Source organism: Numida meleagris, chromosome 7 (genome assembly GCF_002078875.1).
Source record: "Numida meleagris isolate 19003 breed g44 Domestic line chromosome 7, NumMel1.0, whole genome shotgun sequence".
In the NCBI taxonomy this organism is placed as follows: Eukaryota; Metazoa; Chordata; class Aves; order Galliformes; family Numididae; genus Numida; species Numida meleagris.
The window spans coordinates 6,782,389-6,806,258 of NC_034415.1; the positions used below are offsets into that span (position 1 = coordinate 6,782,389).

At 46.9% G+C, this 23,870-nt stretch overlaps 2 protein-coding genes across 4 annotated transcripts in view; both read right to left on the reverse strand.

The window, feature by feature from the left end:
* TOR3A (torsin family 3 member A) lies at positions 1 to 12,857 on the reverse strand. The gene is made up of 8 exons (XM_021404665.1): positions 12,737 to 12,857; positions 8,254 to 8,540; positions 6,026 to 7,667; positions 5,612 to 5,725; positions 4,672 to 4,937; positions 4,131 to 4,303; positions 2,297 to 2,421; positions 1 to 2,026 (listed from the first exon to the last, which is right to left on the reverse strand). Exons 3-8 carry the CDS (start codon positions 6,306 to 6,308, stop codon positions 1,776 to 1,778), a joined length of 1,212 nt encoding a protein of 403 aa, XP_021260340.1. The 5' UTR covers positions 6,309 to 7,667; positions 8,254 to 8,540; positions 12,737 to 12,857; the 3' UTR covers positions 1 to 1,775.
* Positions 10,219 to 23,870, reverse strand: part of FAM20B (FAM20B, glycosaminoglycan xylosylkinase) — a 22,060-nt gene continuing 8,408 nt past the window's right edge. The window contains exons 4-9 of one of the 3 annotated variants that reach the window (XR_002441149.1): positions 22,599 to 22,708; positions 20,251 to 20,422; positions 17,581 to 17,772; positions 15,686 to 15,745; positions 13,581 to 13,963; positions 10,219 to 12,857 (exon numbers count right to left, since the gene is read on the reverse strand). Coding sequence is in view for 2 of the 3 variants with exons in the window: in XM_021404664.1 (XP_021260339.1) it covers positions 13,732 to 13,963; positions 15,686 to 15,745; positions 17,581 to 17,772; positions 20,251 to 20,422; positions 22,599 to 22,708 (766 nt within the window). In the remaining variant the exon portion in view is untranslated. Of the gene's footprint in view, positions 13,964 to 15,685; positions 15,746 to 17,580; positions 17,773 to 20,250; positions 20,423 to 22,598; positions 22,709 to 23,870 lie in introns of all 3 variants that reach the window. The other 2 variants (XM_021404664.1, XM_021404663.1) reach the window with 2 other exon arrangements.

The window sequence follows — 23,870 nt, forward strand, 5'->3', positions numbered from 1 at the left end:
TCTACAGTGTTGTCAGCTGTTTTGTTTTTAATTGTTATTGTAATATATTTTGGTTGTTTTTCTAATTTAATTCTCTCACTATCGTCTGACTGTGAACTGCGAACAGTGTTAAACTTGATGTAAATAAGGCCCTTGGAAGGGCCTCTTTGCCTGTCGTTCCACAAAGTTTTGCCAATTTGCATTTTGTTTTAAATAAAGGTTGCAATATTTTATTGGCAAAAAAACCTTGCCTAGACACTGCTTTATTTTTAACCTGCACCGTACTAACCTGAGGCCAGTTGCTCAAAAAACCAAAACCCCACAAACCTCACACTGGCTTACACAAGTGACCGAGCAAATCAGCTGGTTGTAAAGCAGAGCCTGAGCCGTGCTGTTCTGCAGGGCTGCAGCCTCACTTCAGAGCTGCCTTCCCCTGGGCACCTCTCTCTGCTGTTTCCAGGACTGACGTTTGTGATGAAATGACCATCCATAAACCAACTCTCAGCAATGTCTGATAAAAGTAGATGTGGCACTATAGTTCAGCCTCGATTCGGCAGCCAGGTTTAAGCTAACTTTGTACAGAGAGAAGCACGACGAGCAGCTGGCTCACCTCCCTGCCTTGCACCACGCAGCCTCGTTAGGATAGCAGCGACCTCAGAGGCTGCAGAACAGCACGCAGCCTGCTCAGCCTGTCCCTGGAGCCATGCTGCTCATCACTGGCACTGCTGAGAGGTTCCAAGCTTAAAATAGATCAAAGGTCCGCACATGCGGCGCTCCGGTAGCTGAGCCCGTCCTTGGCAGGTGCTGATTCACCTCTCCACACAGCAGCTGTGTTGGAAGGGAGTTTTGACCTAGAGGTCACAAAGCGATTCCTGTAGCACTGTTGAAATTTTGTGGTCCTGCCCTAACATTCTTATCACCTGGCAAGTACCCAGACAGCAAACAGCTCCGTGGTGTAGTAATGCTGATACCAGCCAAAACCCCAAAGCATGCAACATTCTGAGGGGGGGGGGAAATTTTCTTATTCCAGCTCTGAAAACCAGAATTCAATTGCAACTTGTTCTTTCACCCACTGTCCTCCTCAGCTGCCCTTTGCCCATGTCTGTCTCTGCCCAAACCAGTTCCTGCAATGCAGCAAACATGCTCTTCACCAAATGGCTCAGAGAAGTGATTTCAGCAGGAGCTCACCTCATCCCACAGCTGCTTCCATGGAACAAAAGACGAGAGGGGAGGGAAGGTCACTCCAAACCAACACGCTGTAGACTTAACATCTCCAGAGGAGATGAAGCAGCCATTTTCTCACCCTGCACAAATCACGACCCTGGCACTCAGTGCCAGACAATTCCTGATGGCAAGAGAGTGACAGAGAAGAAAACTCAGCTGCAGCAAAACTGCTCTGTGTAATCTGAGAGCTCCTCATGTGACTGAGGAAGCTGTGGACAGGGATGAGGCCATGGCTGCTGCTGGATCAATCTGTCCTGGGCAACAAACTGACAATACCCCCACTCACATGAAATTAAGCATCTGTGAGCACAACCAAATCACTGCTTCTGGGTAAAAGAAGGGAGTGAGAAACACCATGTGGACTTAAAAACCCAGCCGAGCTCAGCCTGCTGGTACCCCAACCTTAAAGCTGGGCGGGGTGCACTGCCTTCCCTGTGAGCAGCCCTCAGAGTATTACAGAGTTCAGTTTCTGCCCCCGTGCAGGGGGTGATCTGCTTGCCTGACCTCGTGCAAGGAGAGCAGCTCCTGGTGTGCAGAACCACCTTCACCAGGGATGTTGTCCCAGCTGGTGTTCAAGGAAGGAAGTAATTGATGCGCTGTGATACAGATTTACAGCCCTGTGCAGAGAAAAGCTTCTCCTCTTTTGGGACAAACACCATCATCCTGGCAACCTCATCGAGGGCTGCCTCTGTGTAGGGAAGTCCACGGGCCAGGAACGCGTCTCGTGCACAGAGCTTCACGTGGTGGTACTCCAGAGGCAGGAATGGCACAAAGAAATCAACGAGGTTCTCTTCAAGGAGGTGGCTGCGGGCATAACCGTTCTCTGCAGTAAAAAGCGAGACAAAACAAGCTTCAGCCATCTGGGAGCTGGCACCTCCGGGGCTGAAGGGGAGCAAGAATGACTCAGCTCCTCTTCCCATGTGCCTTGGTGCCATGCTCACTAGGCTGAGCTACGTGGAAGAAGGAAGGGGTACATCAACACTTTTCCAGATGTTCCTGCAGCACAAAGTTCCTCATAAGAAGCCCTCAGCCTGATGCTTTGGGGCAGGTTTGTGACTGGGCAGGCTGCCTGCTGCAGCACCCTGGCTCCTACCTGCAAGCTGCAGCATCTCCAGTCGCAGCTGCTGCTCCAGGAGCTCCATGGGGATCTCCTCCCGCGCCCGTCCGGCTCGCCAGAAGTCCAGGGCGACCTCGTTGATGGCATTGCCACCAATATTGCTGCAGACAGAAGGGAAGTCACTCCACTGTGCCACCAGGCTTGAATTGCTCAGAGCTGCCAGCAGCCTCCTCTACAGGCAGAGCTCAGCAATTCTGTTCACAACAAAGGAATTGCTGTGCCCAATCAGCACCTGAAACATCTGCGCAAATGAACTAGTGTTCTGAAGGAATTTGTACAGCTATCTTCCATCTTGCCAGCCCAGGCCCGGGGCAGCTGCTTGCTCTCTTAGGCAACAGGAGCCAACAGAACCCTCGTTTCTGTCAGTACCCTGCCCTGTCTGGGAAGCCACTGACCCCTCAGGTGACACTTGGCTCCATAGCAAACCCTCAGTGAGCCACTGCCAAGTCCAGGCTAGAGGGCAGAGCACGTGGCAGGTGTCCCGTGAGGAGAAAAGGGTCAGGACAGGGACCTTGCCTGGTAGGGAACACATGGTCTTGGCAGCCAGCGAGGCTCCCAGGGCAGCCCACACACCTCAGAAGGCAGCTCCTGGCCTGAGCACCCTCCCACCAAGGAGCCGGCGCTGCTTGGAACCAGCTGGGCTTGCCCGGACAGGTGGTGGAAGCCTCATCCTTGGGGACCCCCAGGGTCAGGCTGGATGGGACTCTGAGCACCTGACTGAACTGTAGGCACCCCTGTTCATTGAAAGGGAGTTGGGCCACATGACCTTTGAAGGTCCTTTCCAACTCAAATGATTCTGTGATTCTGTGTGGCGGACTTGGGTCTCATACTCATCTTTCCTCATGTGTCAGAGACTCCAGACCCATCCCACAAATGGAGGGGAGGCAAAACGAAGAAGCCATCACCGCCTCCCTTTGCCACCTTGCCAGCACAGCTCATAACCACCCTGCTCCCTTTGGCTGAGTGGTGGCTATCTGCTCCCACCACTCATGCCCAGCCACAGCTGCAAGTCCAGGCCACATCTCGACAAGGCCTGGACCAGAGCCAGCCCTGTGACAACAGGTTTGTGTCACACTGCCACCAGGCATGATGAAACCCCCCCAGGACTGATTACACATGGCTGCAGTTCAAGACGCCCTGCTCCTCTACTTGGTGACACAAAAGGGCTGACGTGGGCACTGCCCAGTGCCCTGCTGTCCCCACAGCAGTGCAGTGTGCCAGGTAGGTGGGCCAGGGCAGCTCCACACAGCTGGCAGCATGCTCACCTTACCCAGAGGCCCAGAGTGGGCAGGATGCATTGGGTCAGCCCTGCAGCACCAGGCCCAGAGTCAGGTCTTCCATGAGCAGACAAGCTTCCCTAGGGAACCCACTGAGCTTGGAGGTCAGCACACTTGCCTGGACGGTACGAGGTGGGGTACAACTGCCCTTTCAGACAGAGAGGGGAACTGAATACAGTATCCCCATCTGCCAGCCTCCAGCCAGGCCAGGCAAGTAGGACGTCCCCACATGGCACAGCCACGTCCTACCAGGACCTGCAGTCCCAGCTGTGCTCCCTGTAGTGCAGGATCTCCCTGCTCGGCCATGCAAGGTACAGGATGACACCACGCTAACTCTGAACCTCACCGGTGCCCAGGCACCAGCTTAGCTAGGCCTCAGCTCCTCAGCAGCAACAAGGAAAGCTGGCCATGGAGGCAACCACTCCGTGGAGAAGCAGGGCATCTCTTCCCCTACCTCTGCACTCCAAGCCCTTCATATCACACACTTTCGGTGGCTTCGACCCTCCACATGACTTCGGAGGCCCAGAAATTACCTGAGGAAAAGGAAGATGGATCTCCGGTTTCCTCGCTGGCCGTCGTCAGAGCGAGCCATGAAGGGCTTGATGGCATCCAGGAGGCCGAAATGAAGTTTCTCTGCCTCATCGAAGATGAACAGGGACTGCTTGCAGAGCTGCACAGTCTCGCTAATCTGCCTCTCCAGCTGAACCTGCAGAGCAGCAGGCAGGAGTGAGGAGCCCACCACCAGGAGATGGCACAGGGACTGGGCCTACCCAGACCCCTTCCCCTCAGCTTTTACTGCTGAGCATGATGATATATGGGACATCCCTATGGTAAGCTGTTCCTCTCGTACCCCTTCCCCATTTCTTGTGCACCCCCAACCTACTAGCTGAGGGACAGAGTGGGAAAAATAGAAAATCTTGAAGCTGTGCACACACACAGCTCGGCAATAACTAGAACACCAGTGTAATTAGCTCTGCTTTTACAAAACACAACATGGTATAGCTGGTATGAAAAATACCCAACTCCATCCCAGCTAGACCCAGTACACCAAGACACCATGCCAGCAGCTCTCACCTTGTAGGAGTCCACGTACTTGTGGTGGGGGAAGTGGAAGAGCGCGATGAACACCCTGACACACTCGCTCTTCAGCCCGTCCCGGTACAGGTTAGCAGCTACCATGCGGGCCACAAAGTTCTTGCCAGTGCCAGACCAGCCGTGGAAGGAGAGGACCAGAGCCTTCTGTGGCTGTGAGCTCTGCAGGAACCCTCGCACCGCCCGGACGACAACTTCTTTGGCCAAGTGCTGCCCGTGGAGCTGCCCATTGAGGTCCAGTTCTAGCCCTGCAGGAAATACAGCGAGAGTTCAGCCTTAACCTAGAAGCCCAGTTGTTGTTGCTGGGAATAAGAGAAGATGTTGCACAGCACCAAGCCCGCACAGCCCTGCTGGTGGGGCTCCTGTTCAAGGGGAGCCTTGAGCCGGCATTGGTGCAGGGTTAACAAGGCAGGCTGCTCACACATCCTCTGACTACAAAAAGACACAGATCTTCCACTGACTCCTTTTTTCCTTTGGAAACTGGAGGAAGCATTTGATTGCTACACGGAGCACTGAAGCCCCAAGGCTTTGTGTAGTACTTCCTGAGCCTCATGTACTACCCAGCAGATGGTATGGAGAGCAGAAGTTTCAGGGGTGGGAAATGAATGACACCTGCATGGGGCTTGCACACAGGTCCTGGGACACCCTCCTGCCTCGGGGCTGGATCCCTGTGCACATGGAACTGCTGGGTGAAGGCAGGGCTGATGCAAACCACAGCACTGCACTTTCTTGCAGTCTGAGAACTGCAAACGAGTAAGGAGAAGCAGGACTTGGCTCAGCCCCTCCTCCTCCCAGAAATGCCTTTAACATGCATCACTTACTAAACAGGTTTTTTAGAGGAATGACAACAACAAAGGAGACAGCAGGGAAAGGAAGCAGAGAAAAGTGTTTGGGCTGTCCTAGGAGTCAGCGCAGCACCCACCTGTGACATTGTTGATGATCCGGCAGTCTCCTGTCTTGCAGCACTTGCCAAAACTGCAGTACCAGGCAGAGAGGATCTCCAAGTAATCCTGGCCCACCAGAGGCAAGCTCCAGCCTGCAAAGGTCAGAGCAGAAACAAGCCTCGTTCTTGCACTGTGCACAGGCACCCAGGTGTTCCCAAGCTAACTGCCACCCTGCCCAGGTGCAGGGAAGCAGATGGGGAGAGGGATAATGGGCTCCAGCTGGCTCCATCGCAGACAGCTGCACCGAGGACAGAGCCAGGCTGGGCAGGAGCACGCTCTCCTCCCCAGCACACTGCATGCCGAGCAATGGGGGACCCCTTCCCACAGCGCCCATGGGAGCTCAAGGTGCAGACCCCTACTGTTCCCCAGGCACAGAAGAGAAAGGAGCTCACCTGGGCCGGGGCTGGTCTTTTCCTCTTCCTCCTTCTTCTCGCAGCCCTCCTGCCACACCTTGCAAGCCAGGAACTCCCAGTACTGCTTGGAGAGAGCTCCCACAGCTCCTAGCTGCTTCTTTACCGCCTCGTACCTCGCTCTGCCCCACGGTGCCTCCTCCGTCGCAGCGCTCTGCCGCTCCTCTCGCTGCTTCCCGGGGCTCCCCAGCCCCTCGCAGCCCCCTAGCAGCAGCAGCAGGCAGCAGGCCGGCCCCAGGCGGGACAGCAGATTGCCTCTACCCATGGCCGCGCGGATCCTCCTGCCGGCCGGGCTGGATGCCCGCGGGCTCCCGCCCTCCCTTCGGAGCGCCGGAGCTGTGAGCTCACTTCCTGCAGCGGCAGCGGGGAATGCCGCGGGCCGGGGGCACGGCCGGCCGAGGCCAGGCAGCCCGGCCTGCCCCGCTGGGCCGGGCCGCGGCACGGGCACGGCTCCTCCTCCGGCGCCACGCAGCAAAGCCTGCCCCGGGGATGGCCGCTCCGCGCACAGCTCGGGGCCAGGTGACCTGAGCCGGGCAGCCGCCGCCGAGCAGTTACACAGACGGGTTTTGTTTCTGGGGTTAGGACCTTCCCTGCGGCGTGCTGGGGTGTGAGTTTAGCAGGGAAACGGGACTGCAGATAAAACACATGCAAATCAGAATGCTCAGATGATGCCAGAGACGCGAGGTGGGGCTTCGGGAAGGCCCCCGCCTCGCAGTCCCCAGCACGGAGCTGGCCGCTTGTTGCTCACCGCGCTCATTTGCAAGGGCACAGAAATGAGAAGGGGCACGATCAGGCAGCGGGGTGCTCCTGGGGACATCTGCTGGGGTTCAGCCACCAGGTGAGGCTCTGGGAGGAAAGATTTGGTTGCTGGCTCCAGGATGGGTTTGCTGTGCAGCACTGGCTGTGTGTCACGTTCCTTATCTACACTAAGAGATTCCACCTAGTAATTCTTACATCAGTGCATCTTTGCACACCAGTGCATCCAAACAACAGCAGCTGGGGTGGGCTCCACACAAGCAGCCAGGAACAAAGTTCACATCAGCACACAACCACCATGAAATCACGTCGGAGAACCGCAGTACAACCCGTTACCACCATCAACCAGTTTTCTCTAGCAAGCTGCCAAGCCAATGAGCTGTATGGGGCCTTAGGGCTGCTCCTGCTAAAGCAGGAGACTTCGGGACCCCGAGCAAAGCCTGGGTTTAGTTTTGGGAGCACGTAATGGAGGAAGGGTACGCTTCTGCCCTCTAAAGGAGGAGCAGTCAGTGCTGTCATGCCAAGTGCACAAACTCAGCTGTGCAGAGGAGACGAGAAGTGGATAAGTACAGGGTTGTAACTTGCATTCTACCCCAGGCTGTACCCACTGCTGGTTTACTGTAAGGAACTAACAGCTACACGAGTTGGTGAGCATCAGGATGCCCACAACTTACCCTAACCGAGACAAGGCCGAGATGTGCTGCTTCAGACATGGATGAACGTCAAGGTTATCTCGAGTGCTCAGGAAAATGAAGCGGATCCTTAAATGCAATTCACTCGTCCAGGTGATGGGGAGCAGGATTCCAGCATGACCACGGCGTGGCATGGAGCAGATCTCCATCTACAGGTGGCTATCAATACTGCAAATCTGCAGCAGAAAGATACTGTGTTGATTAACATAATGGCTCCGGCTTAAGAAATAATTTGTGAGGCTAAAACCTTAACACTAATTACTATAATCCAAAATCAAGGCACATAAAATAGTCAAAATTAAAACACTGTAGACGCAGTGCCATCAGCTGAGAAGAGCCTACCAGAAGAGAGAGGCTTCACAGAAAGAAAGAGATGCTTCCATGTTCCAAAAGAACAGAGCTTGAAAAATATAAAAGGAAAGTCCCCCAGCAACACCAGCCCCATGGTGCTACTGCACAGCTCCTGGGATGTCACCCTCACTTAAGCGTGGCACGCTTCAAGAGCTAGAGGGGGAAAAGAGAGTTGCTGTTCAGTAACCTGCCAACTACATACACTTTGTTTGACCAGGCTCTGTGGTTAAGAAGGCACTGAAGCAAAATAAAGTGAAGTAACATGAGGAAAAAAAAAAATCCACCCTTCCTGAATAATTCAGTTCCTTTTGCAGGGCCTCAGGCAGGAAGTGATGCCCAAGGACTGGATGAGAGCGTGCAGAAGGGTGGAAGAACTCCTAGAGCCGTGAACTGGGACAAATTGGCTCATACCTGGCTTGGGAAGCACAGCACTCAGTGCCCTAGCGCAGCTTGCTGGGACGTCATCGCTTTTTTCCTCTCTCTGCTGAGTCTCAGGGGTTTGCTGTAGTATTGCTAGCCTTCAGCTGGTCTCACGGGAGGAAGACAGCTGCTGGGGTTTGCCCAGTCCCTGGCATAACACCGGGATGCGTGGCTTTTCACCTCGCTGCGCGTTATTCCACAGCAGTCCTGGTGAGCAATATCCACCTGATTAAAAATCCATGATCTCGGGTCAGGCTGGGCCTTACACTGCAGGGCATCTAAAGAGAATGGAAGAACAGCACTGCAAAAAGTGTGGTTACATCTGCCTTCTTCAGCACCGCCTAGCAACTCGGTGCAAGCACTCAGAGCAAAGCTTCCGTCAGGAGTTCATCCTGCAGCTGTATCTGCTGGATGGGGAAATGCCAAGCATCCATCCTTCTGTGCTTTGAATCAGTAAATAAGAGAAGATCTGGAATAAAGGAGATCCCCCTTGATTTATTTTTTCCTACAAAGTCCTACCCCCAGCCTCCTAAAAATACTGAGGCTGCAAAGGAGAAACAACAGAGTACCACATGTGGGATACGTGCAGTAAGAACCTACCTTTTTTTCCCCCATTTCTACATTTTAGAATCAATAGAAATGTGCAGGGAAAGAACCTGAAAGACATGCAAGAAAAGTGCTAGTTTTCAAAACCATTTTCTGGCTCAAAGTTGTTTCTGTGTATTCTTCTGCAAGACTCTGTTCATTATATAATCAGAAACACTTTAAAACCTTCCGCCATTACTAAGCCCAACCAATCCACTATTATACAGGAGTAACGCAACAAAGCATTGAAAAAAAGCAGTCCTAAAAACTCTCAAAATGAGCTACTGCAGCCTTTCAATGCCAAAAAGCATCTGCAATTTTTACCAGTTATTGACTTGCCTATATACAAGCAAAGAACTGTGTCCCATTCATGAAGTAAACTGACATCTCACAGACAGAGATAGGAGATATGAAAAATTGTCACCACGCAATGCTGGGAACTATGAAAACCCCAGGACTGCCCCCAGCAACAAAAATTAAATCCTAAATCAGTTCTCACAGAAATCAGCAGTGCTGAAGTCCAAGAGTTCAACAGAGAGACTGCAATCTGAGAAAAAGCAGGAGCTTCTGGAGGCTTAGCACGGCAATGCTGCTGATGCTCCAGGGCAGGTCAGAGACCTGCGCTGCATTTCCACAAGCACAGTGCCTTGGCCATTGTGGGCCTGTCCCCAAAGCCATGGGGCCAGCACAGCTCATGTAGACATCACAAGTACGCAGCAGCTCCCAGTGGCTTCCTTTGCTTCCACATGCCTGATACTGAGAGCTGTGAGCATCACCTCCTACCTCTGAAATGCTCACAGTTGTTTTACTATTGCAAAAACAAGCTCTGGTCCAGCTAGGTCAGTCCCTGAGCTCTGTGGGAACAGCTCTTGGATGGCTGTTTATTTGCCCCATCTCATAACAGGGTTTCAGTAAGAGCTCAGGGAAGCCAACCACAAACGCATGCCAATTCCATATGCATCTGCTGCCAAACAAATACGCGCTCCTTGCTCTGTACAACAAAGCCAGCCTACTGGGACACAACCAAGACATCAGCCTGGGTGCTTGGCACATGCAGGGCCCTGGAATGCATTTTCTAAAGCAAAAAAAACATTTTCTCCCTGAAGAGCATTTAAGCTTAGGTATGTTCTGTTTAGCATCACTTTGGAACACTTTTCTTAAGCACAACCCTTCCTTACCAGCTCTTCCAACCAAGCTGTGCATTGGTCCCACTCTTGAAAATGCACTTCTGGAATAAATGCCACTAACAAGTATCAGTGAAGGAATAACCATGAAACACCAGCAGCAAAACAGTTCAAACATTCAACTCAGTACGTGTTGGAATGAGGGGAGGGGGTGGGCTAGGAGAGAGACTTAAATAATCCATCAGCATTGCTTTATTAAAATCTTTATTCACACAATGTTCCTTTATGCAGAACCTGACCCTGGGGGATACAAGTAGAAAGTTGTGATTGCACTCTGTTTTCTTATTAGCAAACTCCATTTGTGCAGCTGTTCCCAGGGGCAATCCTATGACAGCTCCAACAGGGGTGTCTGTTTCAAGCATCTTGCTCCAGCTGCCACAGCAAATAAATTAGCTTCTTAATAAATTATTATTTTTCAGTTGAAGTTTGTTTGGCAAGACACACTCCAGTTCTCTAGCTGCTGGAAGAGGAGCCAGTCTCAGGGGCTCCACCAGCTCGAGTGCTGACTTGGGAAGGAGGAGACAGAGCATCATCAGCCATCTGCTGTTTTGTTTTTTTTTTTAATTAGTTCTTGATTTCTGTGCTTCAAGCGCTCTGATATTACTAACACCCACGACAAAACCGTTCCATAACATCTGGAGCCAGGAATTACAGTGTGCAAAGTGAACAAGAATTAGAAGTGCCACGAAACCCTCATCGACTAAGAACCCAACACCTGCCTCGCGAGCAGCACTGCTTCCAGAGATTCAAGCAGACTCTGGTTTGCATGTGGGTGCTGCTTCTTATTTCCTTTGCGATGGCTACAGTTGGCGTTTAACATTTCTCAGGGTTCCCCATTCAAACAAAACAATGATCACTGCCAAAACTGGATCTTCCAGGGCAAGAGAGGAATTGATTCCTCCTCCCTGCTGCAGAACACCAAGCTCCAGTGGTGCTCACTGTGACCAGAAGCATCAATATGACACAAATAAAAAAAGAGAAAAAGAAAGCACCTATCTCCTGCTTACTCCTACATTACGATGCTTGATTTCATGCCCTTTGCTTACAACTACACCAATACAGTGCTTTAAATCTTTGATACGCATACTGATGGAAAACTTATCCCCAAGACTGATCTGACTGCAGAACATTTGGTGTAGAGGCCCATGACAAACAAAGCGTAAGCACAGACATTACTTTCATTTCATGAAGACAGAGATGTTTTTTTGGAATCTTTTGTTAAAAGTCAAATGTAAATGACTAAGAGTGGTCAAATCAAAACTTGAAATTTTTGTAGATCCATCCCAAAACATTAAGTGCTCAAAAACAGAAGTAAAAAAACTCATGTGCTTTACAGTCTCCCCTTTTGTGTAAATCCTCTTGAACTTTCTGGGAAACAAGTTTATGTCCAAATGCCTCGGTATAAGCCTCTTCTGCTTCAGAATAAAAGCATTCACCAGCCACCTGCTGCCCACAGTACCTCCCAGCAATGTCAGCATCAACCACTGACACGTGCCTGCATGCTCCAGGCCATGGCATTGCAGGCAGCGATGGACAGGGTCAGTCCCTTGGTGGCCCCTGCCCCTGCTCACACCAGCTGCCAGCCCCTGGCTCTGTGCTAAGGGGACGCACAAGGCATCACCCACATGGCACACATGCACAAAGAACCACGGCTTCTAATGCATGTGTTATATTATCCAGTACAGCACCCATTTAACACCGGTGTCCAAAAAGCTGGCTGCATGTGTTACCATGACAGTGTTACCCCTAACTAGCATCACCAACAAATAACTCTAGCTCCAAACCTGACTGTGGGGTGAGTCTGTGTTGTGGCCAAGCCTGAAAGATGGCTAGAAGAACACAAAAGCCAATTTCAGGAAAACAGTCTCATTCTGCTTTTGAGATACTCTGCTCAGGCAGTACAAGGAGTTCAAAATAAATTCCTTTTAAAAATAAACTCTTTCATGAACACCTCTTTGATCAGGTATGGCAGCAGGTGCAAGCAACAGGAAACAGCTCTTCATCTTATCTGCCTGTCACACTGCTGCAGAGCCAGGAAGATTTTGACAGACAAATCAAGAAAAAGGTCTTAAGCTGACATTTTGTTGCTCTAGCTCATAAATCCAATAATATGAAATACTTTGGGAAGGGATCAGTTTTCTTACTTCTAAGTTCCACGCTGCCTGAACCGAAAATTGATGTGAAGCTGGTGAATTTGGAAGTATGATGGAAGCTGCTTCCCTTCTGGAGACAGATTCAGATCTACCACAAGTGTGACAAGTTCTATGGGGCACAAGCTCATCTGCAGTGCAGACTGACACAGTGCTGAGGGATGACAGGACTGGCACAGAGGAGTGCTGCTGGTTTGCTCTGCAAAGCCAACTTGCACAGACAGTTCCTCACCTTCCAGCAAAACCATCAGGAACAAGGACTGCAGGATGGGCACCCCCACCAGAATAGCACAGTGGGGGCTGCAGGAAGCACTTGGGCAAGGCAGAATTCTTACTGCAAGTGCTCACAGCTTCAGAGCTCAGCCACAAGACAGGTCAGGCAGAAGGTGGGCCTGAAAAACTGCTGGTGCTCCACAGAACGGCAGCACTGAGCTGTGCTTACAGCAGCAAGCAGCTCTCTCCGTGCATGATTAGCAAAGAGCACAGCTCAGGGTTCTCTCCACTCTTCAGGGCCCTTCCCATGGCTGTAGGTTACTGGGAAGTCTATCAATATACCTCTTTTTCAGCAGCACGGCACGTCCAGATTCTCCAAATTAAACAGGGCATGCAGTAAGCAGCACGACTTCGCTAAATGGAATCTGCTTCCAAGGACAAACTCTGTCCTCCTCCTCCTCAGCTACAATATAATGAAAATTTGGTTAATATTGACATAGGACTGGAGGGGTGTTTCCCTAACTCAGACCTTGCCAGGTTCCTTACCAATGGAAAACAGTGAAGGACGTGTGGGAACTTACTTTAACCCCTTAACTATCAAGTGCTGTATAACCACCCTGTCCTCCTCGAAGTCTTCAACCCTGTGCCATAAATCTTTGATAGGACTTCAGTGATAAACCTGAAACATTATCACAAGAGGCAACCCCCTTTCCCAGTTTTTATTGAGGAGAGGGCAATTGAGCTGAGGTCACCTCTCCCAGCCCAATGGCATTCTGAAGAACCTCCCACCCACTGAGGGGTGCAACCGTTCAGTCTAATAATTATTTTATTCACCGGTTCCTCATTTTCTAAAGAAGCAATAAAATACCTAACCAGCTCACAGCTGATTATGTACAACCCTGAATCAAACAAAACTCGCAAGAGTGTATGCGGGGAAGAGAAGGGAGGAAGGGAGGAGGATCAGACCGTTCATCTCCATTTGTCCCCTCTAAAATCAGTCCACACATTAGTGTCTGTATTCCACACGCTTCCACCAACACCGAGAGCCATTTTTATCCAGTGCAACGTCCACTGCCGGCAATGGACACACCACAATGGCCAAGATGCCCTCACGGGTACTGAGCCGTGCAAGGCTCAAACTTCCCACCTCTCACTGCTGTCAGCCCAAGGTAAAAGCCAGCATCACCTCTGTTTTCTGGCTCGGAAGCTTTCCTGTTCATTTCAGTCCATCTTGGCCACAGCCTTTCAGAACTGATTGTGCTGTTTTTCTCTCTCTCTCTCTTTTTTTTTTTTTGTTTGTTTCTTAAAGAGGGAGTTTCATCTGTGTTCCACTACAATTACAAATGAGACAGTGTCATCCTGTCTTCCACCAGCACAACATCTGGCCCAAACTGGTCTGTGCACTGCTTCACTGTAGCCAGAATGCTGAGAAGCCGCTGGTCTAGGGCATCCAGATGAGGGTCAGAAAGCACTGGTGAGATGGGGTCATGCGACATAGCAGTTTTTAAGGCAGACTTCAGTACTCCATTCTTCAGGTAATTGAGTCTGTTCCAGGTAGAAACCCGGATGCTGCAGAAGAAAAACAAAACACAGCATGATACCACTGTCTGGTTAAAGTCCCATCAGTGATAGCTAAGGCCAGCCTCTTGAGGGAGCCTGTCACATCATGATTTTACATACAAAAATGGTTTGGGAATAGCAGGGCCCAGATATAAGTGCAGCACAGGCAATATCTAGGCGTAACTTAAAAACTTACAGTGAAAAAGCAAGAATCTAATGGGATGTAATTCTTATGTTATACAGGAACACTTCCAGCTCCTAGCAGGGAATTTCTACAGCCCTGAGGCCTTCTAGACAAAGTTCCAAATACAAAATCAACAGTCTGGCTGTTAATGCAAAAACAAAACTCACGTTACTTCAGGAAGAACATCACCGATCAACTATTAATCACAAAGGACACAAGTCTGTCACTGACCTTCCACAGAAAGTGAACGTGTCAGTGATCTTTTTGCTTAATTACCATTAACCATTTCGTGCTAGCCCACCTAAATGGTCTGCTCCAGGAATCTCCCGGGATTCTCCCAGCACATTTTTATGTTTTAGAATCACTGGTCTAAACTCTTTCACTTTTGATGGGCTCCAAAGAAACAGGCAATGCAAGTAAGTATTATAATACCCCAATAGTTAAAAATTAGGTATATGGCTTCTTATAATGGCATTTGCCTGGTATCGGAAGAAAGGATGAAAAGCAGGGAATTGCAAAGACTGTTAAACAAACCTCTCTACTATTTGCGTTTGGGAGACTCCGGATAAGAAGGATTCCGAAAGATTCTCATAAAACAGGAAATTAAAAATGCATTTAAAATTAGCACAGGAAAACTAAAGAATCTGAAAAGCGTTTAGTTTAATTGTTCTTCCTATGGCTTCTGCAAAAACATTTCACAACGTAAGTCAGGTGTACTGTAGCATGCACAGAGCCCTGCTTGGAGCAAGCAGGGGTGAGAGCTCAGGCTGCCAGGTTTCCCAGGCCCTGAGGAATTCAGGAGACAGAACCATCCACAAACAGTGGATGTTCTAACCCCAACCCTCAAGGAACTCTCAGCTAGAGGCTTAGTTTGGAAGGTCTAAAGGAGTCAATGTTATCTTGAAGTAACAGCTGCAGGAAATGGATATAAGAGTACTTTTCTTCATGGTACTCGTATCCACTACTTGTTAATGAGAAGCAGTGATGGCCTGGTGAGAGAGGGGACAACAAAACAACTGCCAGGAGGCATTAAGAAAAAAATGAGCCAGAAATATAGCTTACAAGGCTGAAACGAAAACAAAATCCTGCAAAAATTGAAAGCCATTTTGTAAGCCACACCCTGAGCAGTGCTCCAGTCTTGCTTAGAAAGAACACTTGGAAATGAAGGCAGTTCAGCTGCCACAGGATGAGGCCTTAGTTTCTGTCAGGGAGAACTCTAAACTGTGACATGAGCTTTCATTCAACAGGAGCTGGATGCAGACAGCTGCAGATGCAAAGCACCTGCCATAATGACCAAGGACACACTTGAACCAGTGACCTGGAGGTGAGACTGCTTCCTATGCCGCCTGATTTACTGCCTTAATAAAAATGCATTTCTCAGCCTCCTCAGCAATGACAGCACATCAAACACACACAGTACTTCAAAATAGGAAAGCATTGTACCCGAGTATTTTCAGGTTGCCAGAAAGCTTCAAATTTAATTTTATTGCAAATCTAAGGACAGCAATTGCGTAAGTAAAGTCAACAGCATCTCTCGTTTCACTTACATGCAGCACTGATAAAGAGGAGCTAGGATGCTTCTTTCATCCAGGGCAGGGTTGCCGAAGCTGAAAAGCAAAATAAAATAAAAAAAGTAAACAAGCTGAACACTTAACACTGCTCTCAACATCAACAGACCTGTAAAGAATTCAAAAATCCATACTAGGCAATTTCATGCTCCAATAGCTCAAATCATTTAAATTAAAATACACACCAGGTCATGACCAATTACAGAAATAATCCTCATCAGCATCAGCTAACATCCCAGATGCATGGGAGAAACATCAGTGTACCTCGATCTTCATCAGATCAAGGCACCTCAGGAAACAAACTTCAGAGGAGTTGGGAAATGGAGTTCTTCTCGTAAAGCAGAGGAAAGGAATAAGTAGTACTCTGGACACAGAGCATGAGTTTGGTCTGTCTGACACAGCTGGACAGGGAGTGAATGACACAGTAGCCATGTGCCAGTTTAGACTGCCAAGTTTAGATCAATAGTTCAGTGTACATGGGGATCAAGCTTAACACTTCATGATCACACCTCCTAAGGGAGATCTGCCAAAAGAATTTCATAGTATTTTAGCCTTCATCTAAATACTTTTTTTTTTTTTTTTGCCAGTTTCACTCATTGTAACATTGCTTTCAACAAAGAACTTTCCCCTCAGCCCTCAGTAAAGATAACTTAGCTATGAGCCTGGCACTCTTCTTCTCCAACAATTCTGTTGTTAGTGGCTTTAAAAAGCTGTTTCCCTACACTAATCCCAAAGAAGCAGAAAGAATTCTACCTAAGCTTTCAAGAAAACAATTTACTTCTTGGCCTGTAAAGCCCCACCAGAAGTGTTTCTGTAACACTACGAGCACGTACCATAAAGAAAGGTCTGTCGTGACCCTCAACTATTATATTCACTTCCAGTGACTAACAAATTAGCTCCCTTCCAGCCCACTGCCAGAGCACTACAGAAAGCCATTTTTTGCCAAATTCACCTACTGTAATCTGAAAGCAGCAATAATTAAGCAATCTCAAGGTAGAACACATCCTGCTGACATAACTGAAGGGGTGTTATTGAAAAGGCTAACGTATAAAGACAAAATACCCAACTCAGCCTCTTCAGACTCATTAGAACCAAAGGAAGGGGGAAGGAAAGGAATCCATAATGTGGAAGTCAAATGGGGGAAAGATCAGACACACACTTAATAGGAAAGGTTAGCCTCAGGAAGGACTTCTCATCACCTCCTCCCAGTTACTACCACACACTTCATTTTTGTTCTGATAATGTTTTATGTAAAAAATGATTTATGAAGTCTCTTAAATATTGTCAAATGTGTGGTTCTGCAAAAATGGCATTCCTAATAATGCTATCACACCTGAAAGTATTTTTCCTCCTCCACCACATTTTGCTCTCAGTGTCAGCTCTATCTCCATTTTAAACTTTTATTGATACAGCAGACAGATCCGGAATGCCAAATCACCCAGAGCAAAAAAGAGATCTGCTTATACTATGGCACTCACTAACACACAGCAAATCCTATAACTTTCCATTACTTAGAAGGATACAACTGAGAGGGGTTCTGGGGTAGGAGAGGCAAACAAACCTTTAAAAGCTGCTTTTAATAAAGAAGTTCCACTTGGATTAATTTGAGAGTTTCTGTAGTTTGATTAAGGCTTTACCCAGAACATTCATAACTGCATAAGCAGAGCACAAAGTACCACAGCCTTTGAAAGCTCGTAATATTTGGTGAGTATTAAGAAAGCAAGCTTTGGATTTTCAGGGAAAACAAAACAAAACACAAAAAGCAATTGCTAATGGAAAACTAAGTGAGAGAAAGACAGAAAACACAGAGAGCAGATAAATGTGTGCCCTCAAACCTGCTGAAGCCTGGCCACCAGGATTTCCCTTACTCTCACCTTTTGGCATTATCCAGAAGGATAAGCATACTAGCTCCTTCATCATCCTGAAAACTCTCATAGTGGTGCCGGTCAGCATTCCCAATTAAATAGTCAAATATCGCAGTGTCAATGATATCTAGCAGTCGGGGGCCCGAGTCGTAGGGTGAAGTCTTCTTCACAGCATCACAGTAGCTTTCATCATACTCCCACCTGTAGGCCATCACAAGAAATCAAACCAAATCTTCGAGAAAAATCCATCATTGCACACACATATTTACAGCTCTCCCGATATTCAAACATCAGCACTTAAAGAAAAGTTGAGTGCAGCAATCAAGACTCTAAAAGAAGAAAGAGCTAGACAAAAATGTTTTTTTCAAGAGTAAAACTACTGTACAGAGCAAGCCACAGTTTTACTAAAAGGTTTTATATCAACTTCCAGCAAAAAAGGTCAGTTTGCTAACTCACTGCTTGCAAGTCAGCAGTGGTTGGGCTGCCTCATGGCACGGATGGATGTCCATCGTGACTGGCCTCCTCTCATTTCCTGCAGACTTCAAGTACCATCTCTATTTCTACTGCTGTGATCTGCTTCCATTGGCCTTGCTTTCCAGCAACCTCCTGATCGTTTTTCCTGTCTGATGCAAATAACTTCTTCATGGTTACTGATGATCTCCACTGGCTTCAAGAGAAGGACCCCACGTATGTTCATTCTCTTCCACTCCCAGTTGCCTTTTTCTGCCACACATTCCTTTCAGAATCTCTCACCTTCTCCGCTGGCAAGATTCAACCCTTTTCTTTTCTCTCCTTTTCTTATACACATAGCCTATGCACACACCTGTAGACTTAGGACATAAATATCACATCTCAATTCCCCAAAGCTAGGTTTCTAAATTTTCTCCTTTTCTTCTTTTACAGTTTTCAAAGCTATTCACCCCCACCACCAAATCAGCCAGATCTTTGGCACATTTCCTTTCCATCTGTCAATCTAAATAACAAGTACATCTATAACATCTTCCATGTAAAGAATGAAGCGATCCTTTGCAAAATAGCAGTTGGCAATGCCTTAAACCATCTGTGAACTGGAAACAAATGGAGGAAACAAAAGCTGGAGAGACTGACATGCTCAAAAATACACAGATTAATAAAAGCCGAGAGAAGATCAGAATTGAACAACTATAACTGTCCTGCACCCCAACCTCACCTTCTGGACTCTGAGCTCCAATATCCCATCCTAACCCCAGTTATCCAAACCAAAGCATCAAAAAATTATCTCCTCAGTGCTTTTGTTAGCACTTCTCTAGTTCCCTCTTTCTTTTGCATCCAGGTCAAACTCATATTCAACTTACAGCACAAGCTCACAAGGCAAAAGCCTCAAAATGTGTTTTTCCTTGTACTTCATACACTTCCTTTATGCTACCAGCTCTCTCTCCCTCAAGCGTTTCTTTTTCTCTTATTTTACTTAAGATCGGTACCTTAATCTCTTTGAAACAATTTTGAGATATACTATGTTCTCCTCATTTTTCATTGAATTCTCAGGACAGATCTTTCTCTGACATTTATTTCTCATTCTTAGTATCTTATTAGCCTAGGACTTTGAAGGTCAGGGATTTTATCTATTACACGTCCATTAAAAATTATGTAGACTAATGGCACAATATGAATTATGTTCAAGAGGCCAACTCAGGGCAGAGTATAAGCAGTGAGACTGGGAAGAAAATTCCTACAGTTATTTTCTTTCATAATTACCAGAAGCAGAAAAAAAGTGAGCAAGATATCTGGAATGTTTCATTCTTCTGATGCTCGCAAAGTGAAAAGCACAACACAGTAAGATGCAAAACAATGGAACTACGCAAGACTACAAAAATCTATATTCATTTATTAATATACATGTATATTAAGTCAGCAAAGGTAAACCCCCCACATAAGCAGGTAGCCTGTGATAAAAAACAGTCCCTCAGTAAAGAACACGTTTCCAAGAAATTCAGTCAGTTCAGTACGGTAATTGACCATGTCCTAAATACAGCTGATTGTGATTGGTTCAAAAGGAGATCACGTCCGCTACTCAGAAATCAAATTCTACATGTAATACTCTAAAATAATTCACGAGTCTATTGGATGAGACTCCTTCTGAGAGCAATCACATCACTGGAACTCAACTGGAATTTCAGAACACGGACTAAAAATCTTTCCACTTGTCGAGGATACAGTGCTGGTTTGGAGCTCAGTAAGCTTTTCCGTCTGCTCTGGCCATGGCAAATATGTGGATCTCCAATTTATACACTCTAGTACACTACATCTATTGTACAAGTCTACTAGATTCCATGTTTGTCCTCCTCTGAAAGCATTTTTTATATACTGACCATAGTCCCCAAGCACCAATGGTATCAAAAGCAGGTTTAGTGGCCCAGGAGTCTTGGGTCTGCAGAGCTTGGAGTGACTGTATGGTGGAGTTACGTAATGAGCGTAAAAAGAAAAAGGAAAAAGACAGCACTTCGTACCATGGAAAACAATGAAGATTTCTTTCTTGCTCATTTTAATTTAAATCTCATCCCAGACTTCTTGACTTCTACTGCCATATTAAGAAAACTCCAGGTTTAGAGAAGACTTGCTCCTTAACTGGCCGTTGTATTGCAAGGGTAATTCTAGAATAAATTATCATGTATAAAGATTAACCTTATCATGGTCTCATACCTGGCAAGTTTGCCCTCACGGTAAGTCCTACCCCAAGGGTGCCGATGCTTCTGAAGAGGCCAGACATCTGGTAGCCAGAGAGTCACTGACCCCTCCATGACGTCCCCATCTGCACAAGCTGGTTCTGTTTCCCGACAATAGTAGCACTTTCCATAGAAGCAAGTGTTATTACCTTAAATAAAAAAAAATCATCACAAAAGCAGAACTTAGCTTGAGGGAAATTCAGGAGCATGTTGTTGCAGCAGAGCCTCCCCTGCAATAGCATTTCACTGCACTTGACCTCATGTTTCCTCTCTCTAAGAGGGAGAGGCTCAGAAGGGATTACACAGACATCTATTCATTCAAAACAACATTAAGGACTTATACTCAAAGGCAAGAGTAATTGTATTTTCCAAGAGTAATTGTATTTTTATCACACAGAGATAATACAACACTGCACTATCACCAAGTTTTTATGACCCCTTCCTAATCCTTGGGAACTTGACTTCGCAACCTTAGCACTGTTTGTTTAACGTGCTCTTTTTTTTTTTTTTTTTAAGTTGACTGAAAAGAGACAAGTAAAATAAGACTAAGCAGAACTCAAATGGAGTTGGAGACCTGAGAGCTGCTATACATCTTAGCTACGTGAGCTGACTCAGTAGGGGAAACAAACAAGCTGTTGTTCTTATGACCTAGGAACACAGTACTGTCAAAAGTTTCATGAGTGCCTTCTGACAGGAGAGGAATAATGAAACCCTGTGGTCTCCAGTCCTTTAAGGGCTTCAAAGCCTGTAGGGTAAAGTAATCCAGTTGCCTGGATTAACATCTTTAGCTTAACCTTTTCTGTTTCATCCTCCTAGCCTGCCTTGGCTTGAACCTTGCCAAGTCAATTCCAGCTCCATTCTCAGAGATCTTCTTCCAAAACATTCTTCAACAATGGTATCACAAGGAAGGGACACACTTACTCCCTGTCCTTTCTTCCTCCTACATCCATCATTCTCCCCAAATATTGACATGTGTTTTTCACTTTCCATCCTTACACTATGGGTCCAAATCCCACATCATAATCCTCTAGTCAGGCAGACCTTTCCAGTCTCCCATTCATTCAGATCTGGCTCTTACAATCCTAGCATCTCCCTGGGACAGCCAAAGGACATCAGACATTTACAACACTGAACTTGCAGCAGACCAGGTCTCTATTTACATGGAAGGCCCTGCAAGTCTCTCTTCCTATCCACAGCTTACAGCAAGTCTACAAAGAGACAGAATTCTAAGAGATTCTAGCTGCAGCTCTAGAAATTCTGCAGGGTATTCATGAGCTACCTTTTCTTTAAAACCTCAGAAACTTTGGCAAACTTGAGTTAACAAAAGATCCTCCCCTCGATGCAATCTTCTCCCCAGTACCACCCATTTCTCTGCTTCATGCTCTGTAGAACATGTTCCAAGAAATCTAAGGAAAGGCAATGACAATTCTTTGGAGCCATACTTTTCAAGTCAGCGTCTCTGCTAGAAGATTGCTTAGTTATTTTGGCTGAAATGAGAAAAAGTAAATTCTTCCTGTGGCAGATTAGAGTGCAAAAAGTTATGCAAGGCAAAGTTACTGTCTGAAAGTTCAACCTTAAAATTGAAAGCGTGAAGTTAACCCAGTAGGTGAGACTACCAGCAGAGCTCGTAATAGAAATACGTACAGACACGTATATCAGCTGTAATGAACAATCATCAATAAATTCATCCCATCAAGAAAGAACCAGTAGCAATTAGGTATTTTATGAGAGGCCTGAAGGAGCTAAGGCTGCACTCAAAGTCCCTTCTTGATGCTTAACGACCACCCAGCAGGAGTTCACATTAATCATCTCTAGCAAGTGCCCTTCACAGCATTATTACTGTAAACAACATAAGGAAGTTCTGACATGGTTACAAATGCTTAGCAGAGTCTGATGTGGCACAAACAACATCTAACGCCAACCAATGCACCAGCTCTATAAATTATCCCAAATAACCACTGCGTTCACATTAAATACAATTCCATTTTTTGCCTTTCAGGTCTCATCGCAGACTTTTCTAATAGCTTCTGGGAAAATAAATACATTTCTTACTCAAAAAATCCTCGTCTGGAACAGCAGCATTAGAGAACGCAGAAATTACAGATGAAAAACTACTTGGAGAAAATGAGGCTCTCCTCCCCCGCCAAACAGGGTTATACAAGTATTACGATCTCTCTTGGCACAGAAAGAGGCTTACCAGCTTCCTGTATCACAGTTAACTGTTCTATAACTGTGTCAGATTCCCATAGTCCTTTTTTTTTTTTTTTTTTTTTTCCATTAAGCATTCTTCTTTACTGGGCTGCAGAACCCATGGAATCCACTTACCCACAGTCATGAAGGTACCCAGAAGCTGCTCCGTGGCAACTGGTTTGATCTCTGTACGTAGATTCACAAACCTGCCAACCACCAGGGGAGCTCGTCGGAAACCTAGAATTCTGATTTGGGGGAAAAAGGGGAAAAAATAAAGCAAAACACAAGGTGAGGAATGAGAATGCGCAACACGGACAGCAGTGCTAAATTAAAAAGAACCGAACAATAAACTGCCTGTCTGTCTCTGTGCCGTTGTGTGAAATCAAGATGATCTGAGACCAGGGAATAAAGTTGGAACGCTGCACCAACCTCCTTGCTTCTCCAAGGCAAAGAAAGGAAATTCCTTTTTCTGAAGTGCCTGGATTTTAGACTCACTTTACAGGGTATCGGTGACAGTTCTTTATTAGACCATTTGCAGCAGAGCAACACAGGATGCATCACACTCCAAATCTCAGAAATCAGACTTCATGCCAGAAATATCTATCGTCTGTCTTGTGAACAGGATCAAGCAGCAACCATCTGGGCTTTGGACTGGTCACCCGCAGAGATCATTCATTTGTGGGAATTGCTACCTAATAAAATGTCATGCTTAAGCCCAATTCAGTCACACTTGAAAGTACACAGTCTCGGAGTTTGGCCTTTGAACAAGGGACAATCAATACAGCAACACTGGGAGAGTCTCTCATTAATAGCTGTGGTTTTGTTTCATTTGTAGTGTGGGTTTTTTTGTTGGTTTTGTTTGTTAAGGATATTCAACAAATAAGTCCCATAAGTACAAAATAACTCTAAGAACAGGCACCCATCTGAAAGCAGAAGAAATGCATGAAGACAAAACTCGCAGCAAATACAGGTAAGCACAGTTTGAGAAAATGTGGGCATTACAGGTAAATAAATGGAGAACTTAGGTCTGGAGAACCCGTCACTGTTGTTTCAGGCTCACAGCTGAAAGCCAGAACCCTGGACTGCACAGCCTCCCCATCAGAGGTTAGCACATGGTGTCACTCAGGTCCTTTTTGAAACGATGGCATCTGGGGCCAAAATATGGAAGTGGCACCACTACAACTAATGTACGTGCTAGTTCTGTGGGCACGTAGCTTTGGCTGGGTATTCTTGAGGAACACAAGAATACAGAGTTACATATCCAAGAAGAGATTCTCCCAAATATGATGCATCAGTAGTTTAAGTGCTCATTCTCCTTTTCAAGTAGTTCACAAACATCTTTAATGATAGAAATTTGCATAGATCTTCGGCAGGTAGTTTCACAAAAAACCCTTATCATTTTAACTC

Excerpts from the sequence above, each read along its gene's own strand:
- TOR3A (XM_021404665.1), bottom strand. The coding sequence starts at position 6,308 with ATGGGTAGAGGCAATCTGCTGTCCCGCCTGGGGCCGGCCTGCTGCCTG. Across the intron at positions 4,304-4,671 it reads AGTACGTGGACTCCTACAAG|GTTCAGCTGGAGAGGCAGAT; the intron begins GTGAGAGCTGCT and ends GCTGCTCTGCAG. Across the intron at positions 2,027-2,296 it reads GGAGATGCTGCAGCTTGCAG|AGAACGGTTATGCCCGCAGC; the intron begins GTAGGAGCCAGG and ends TTTTTACTGCAG.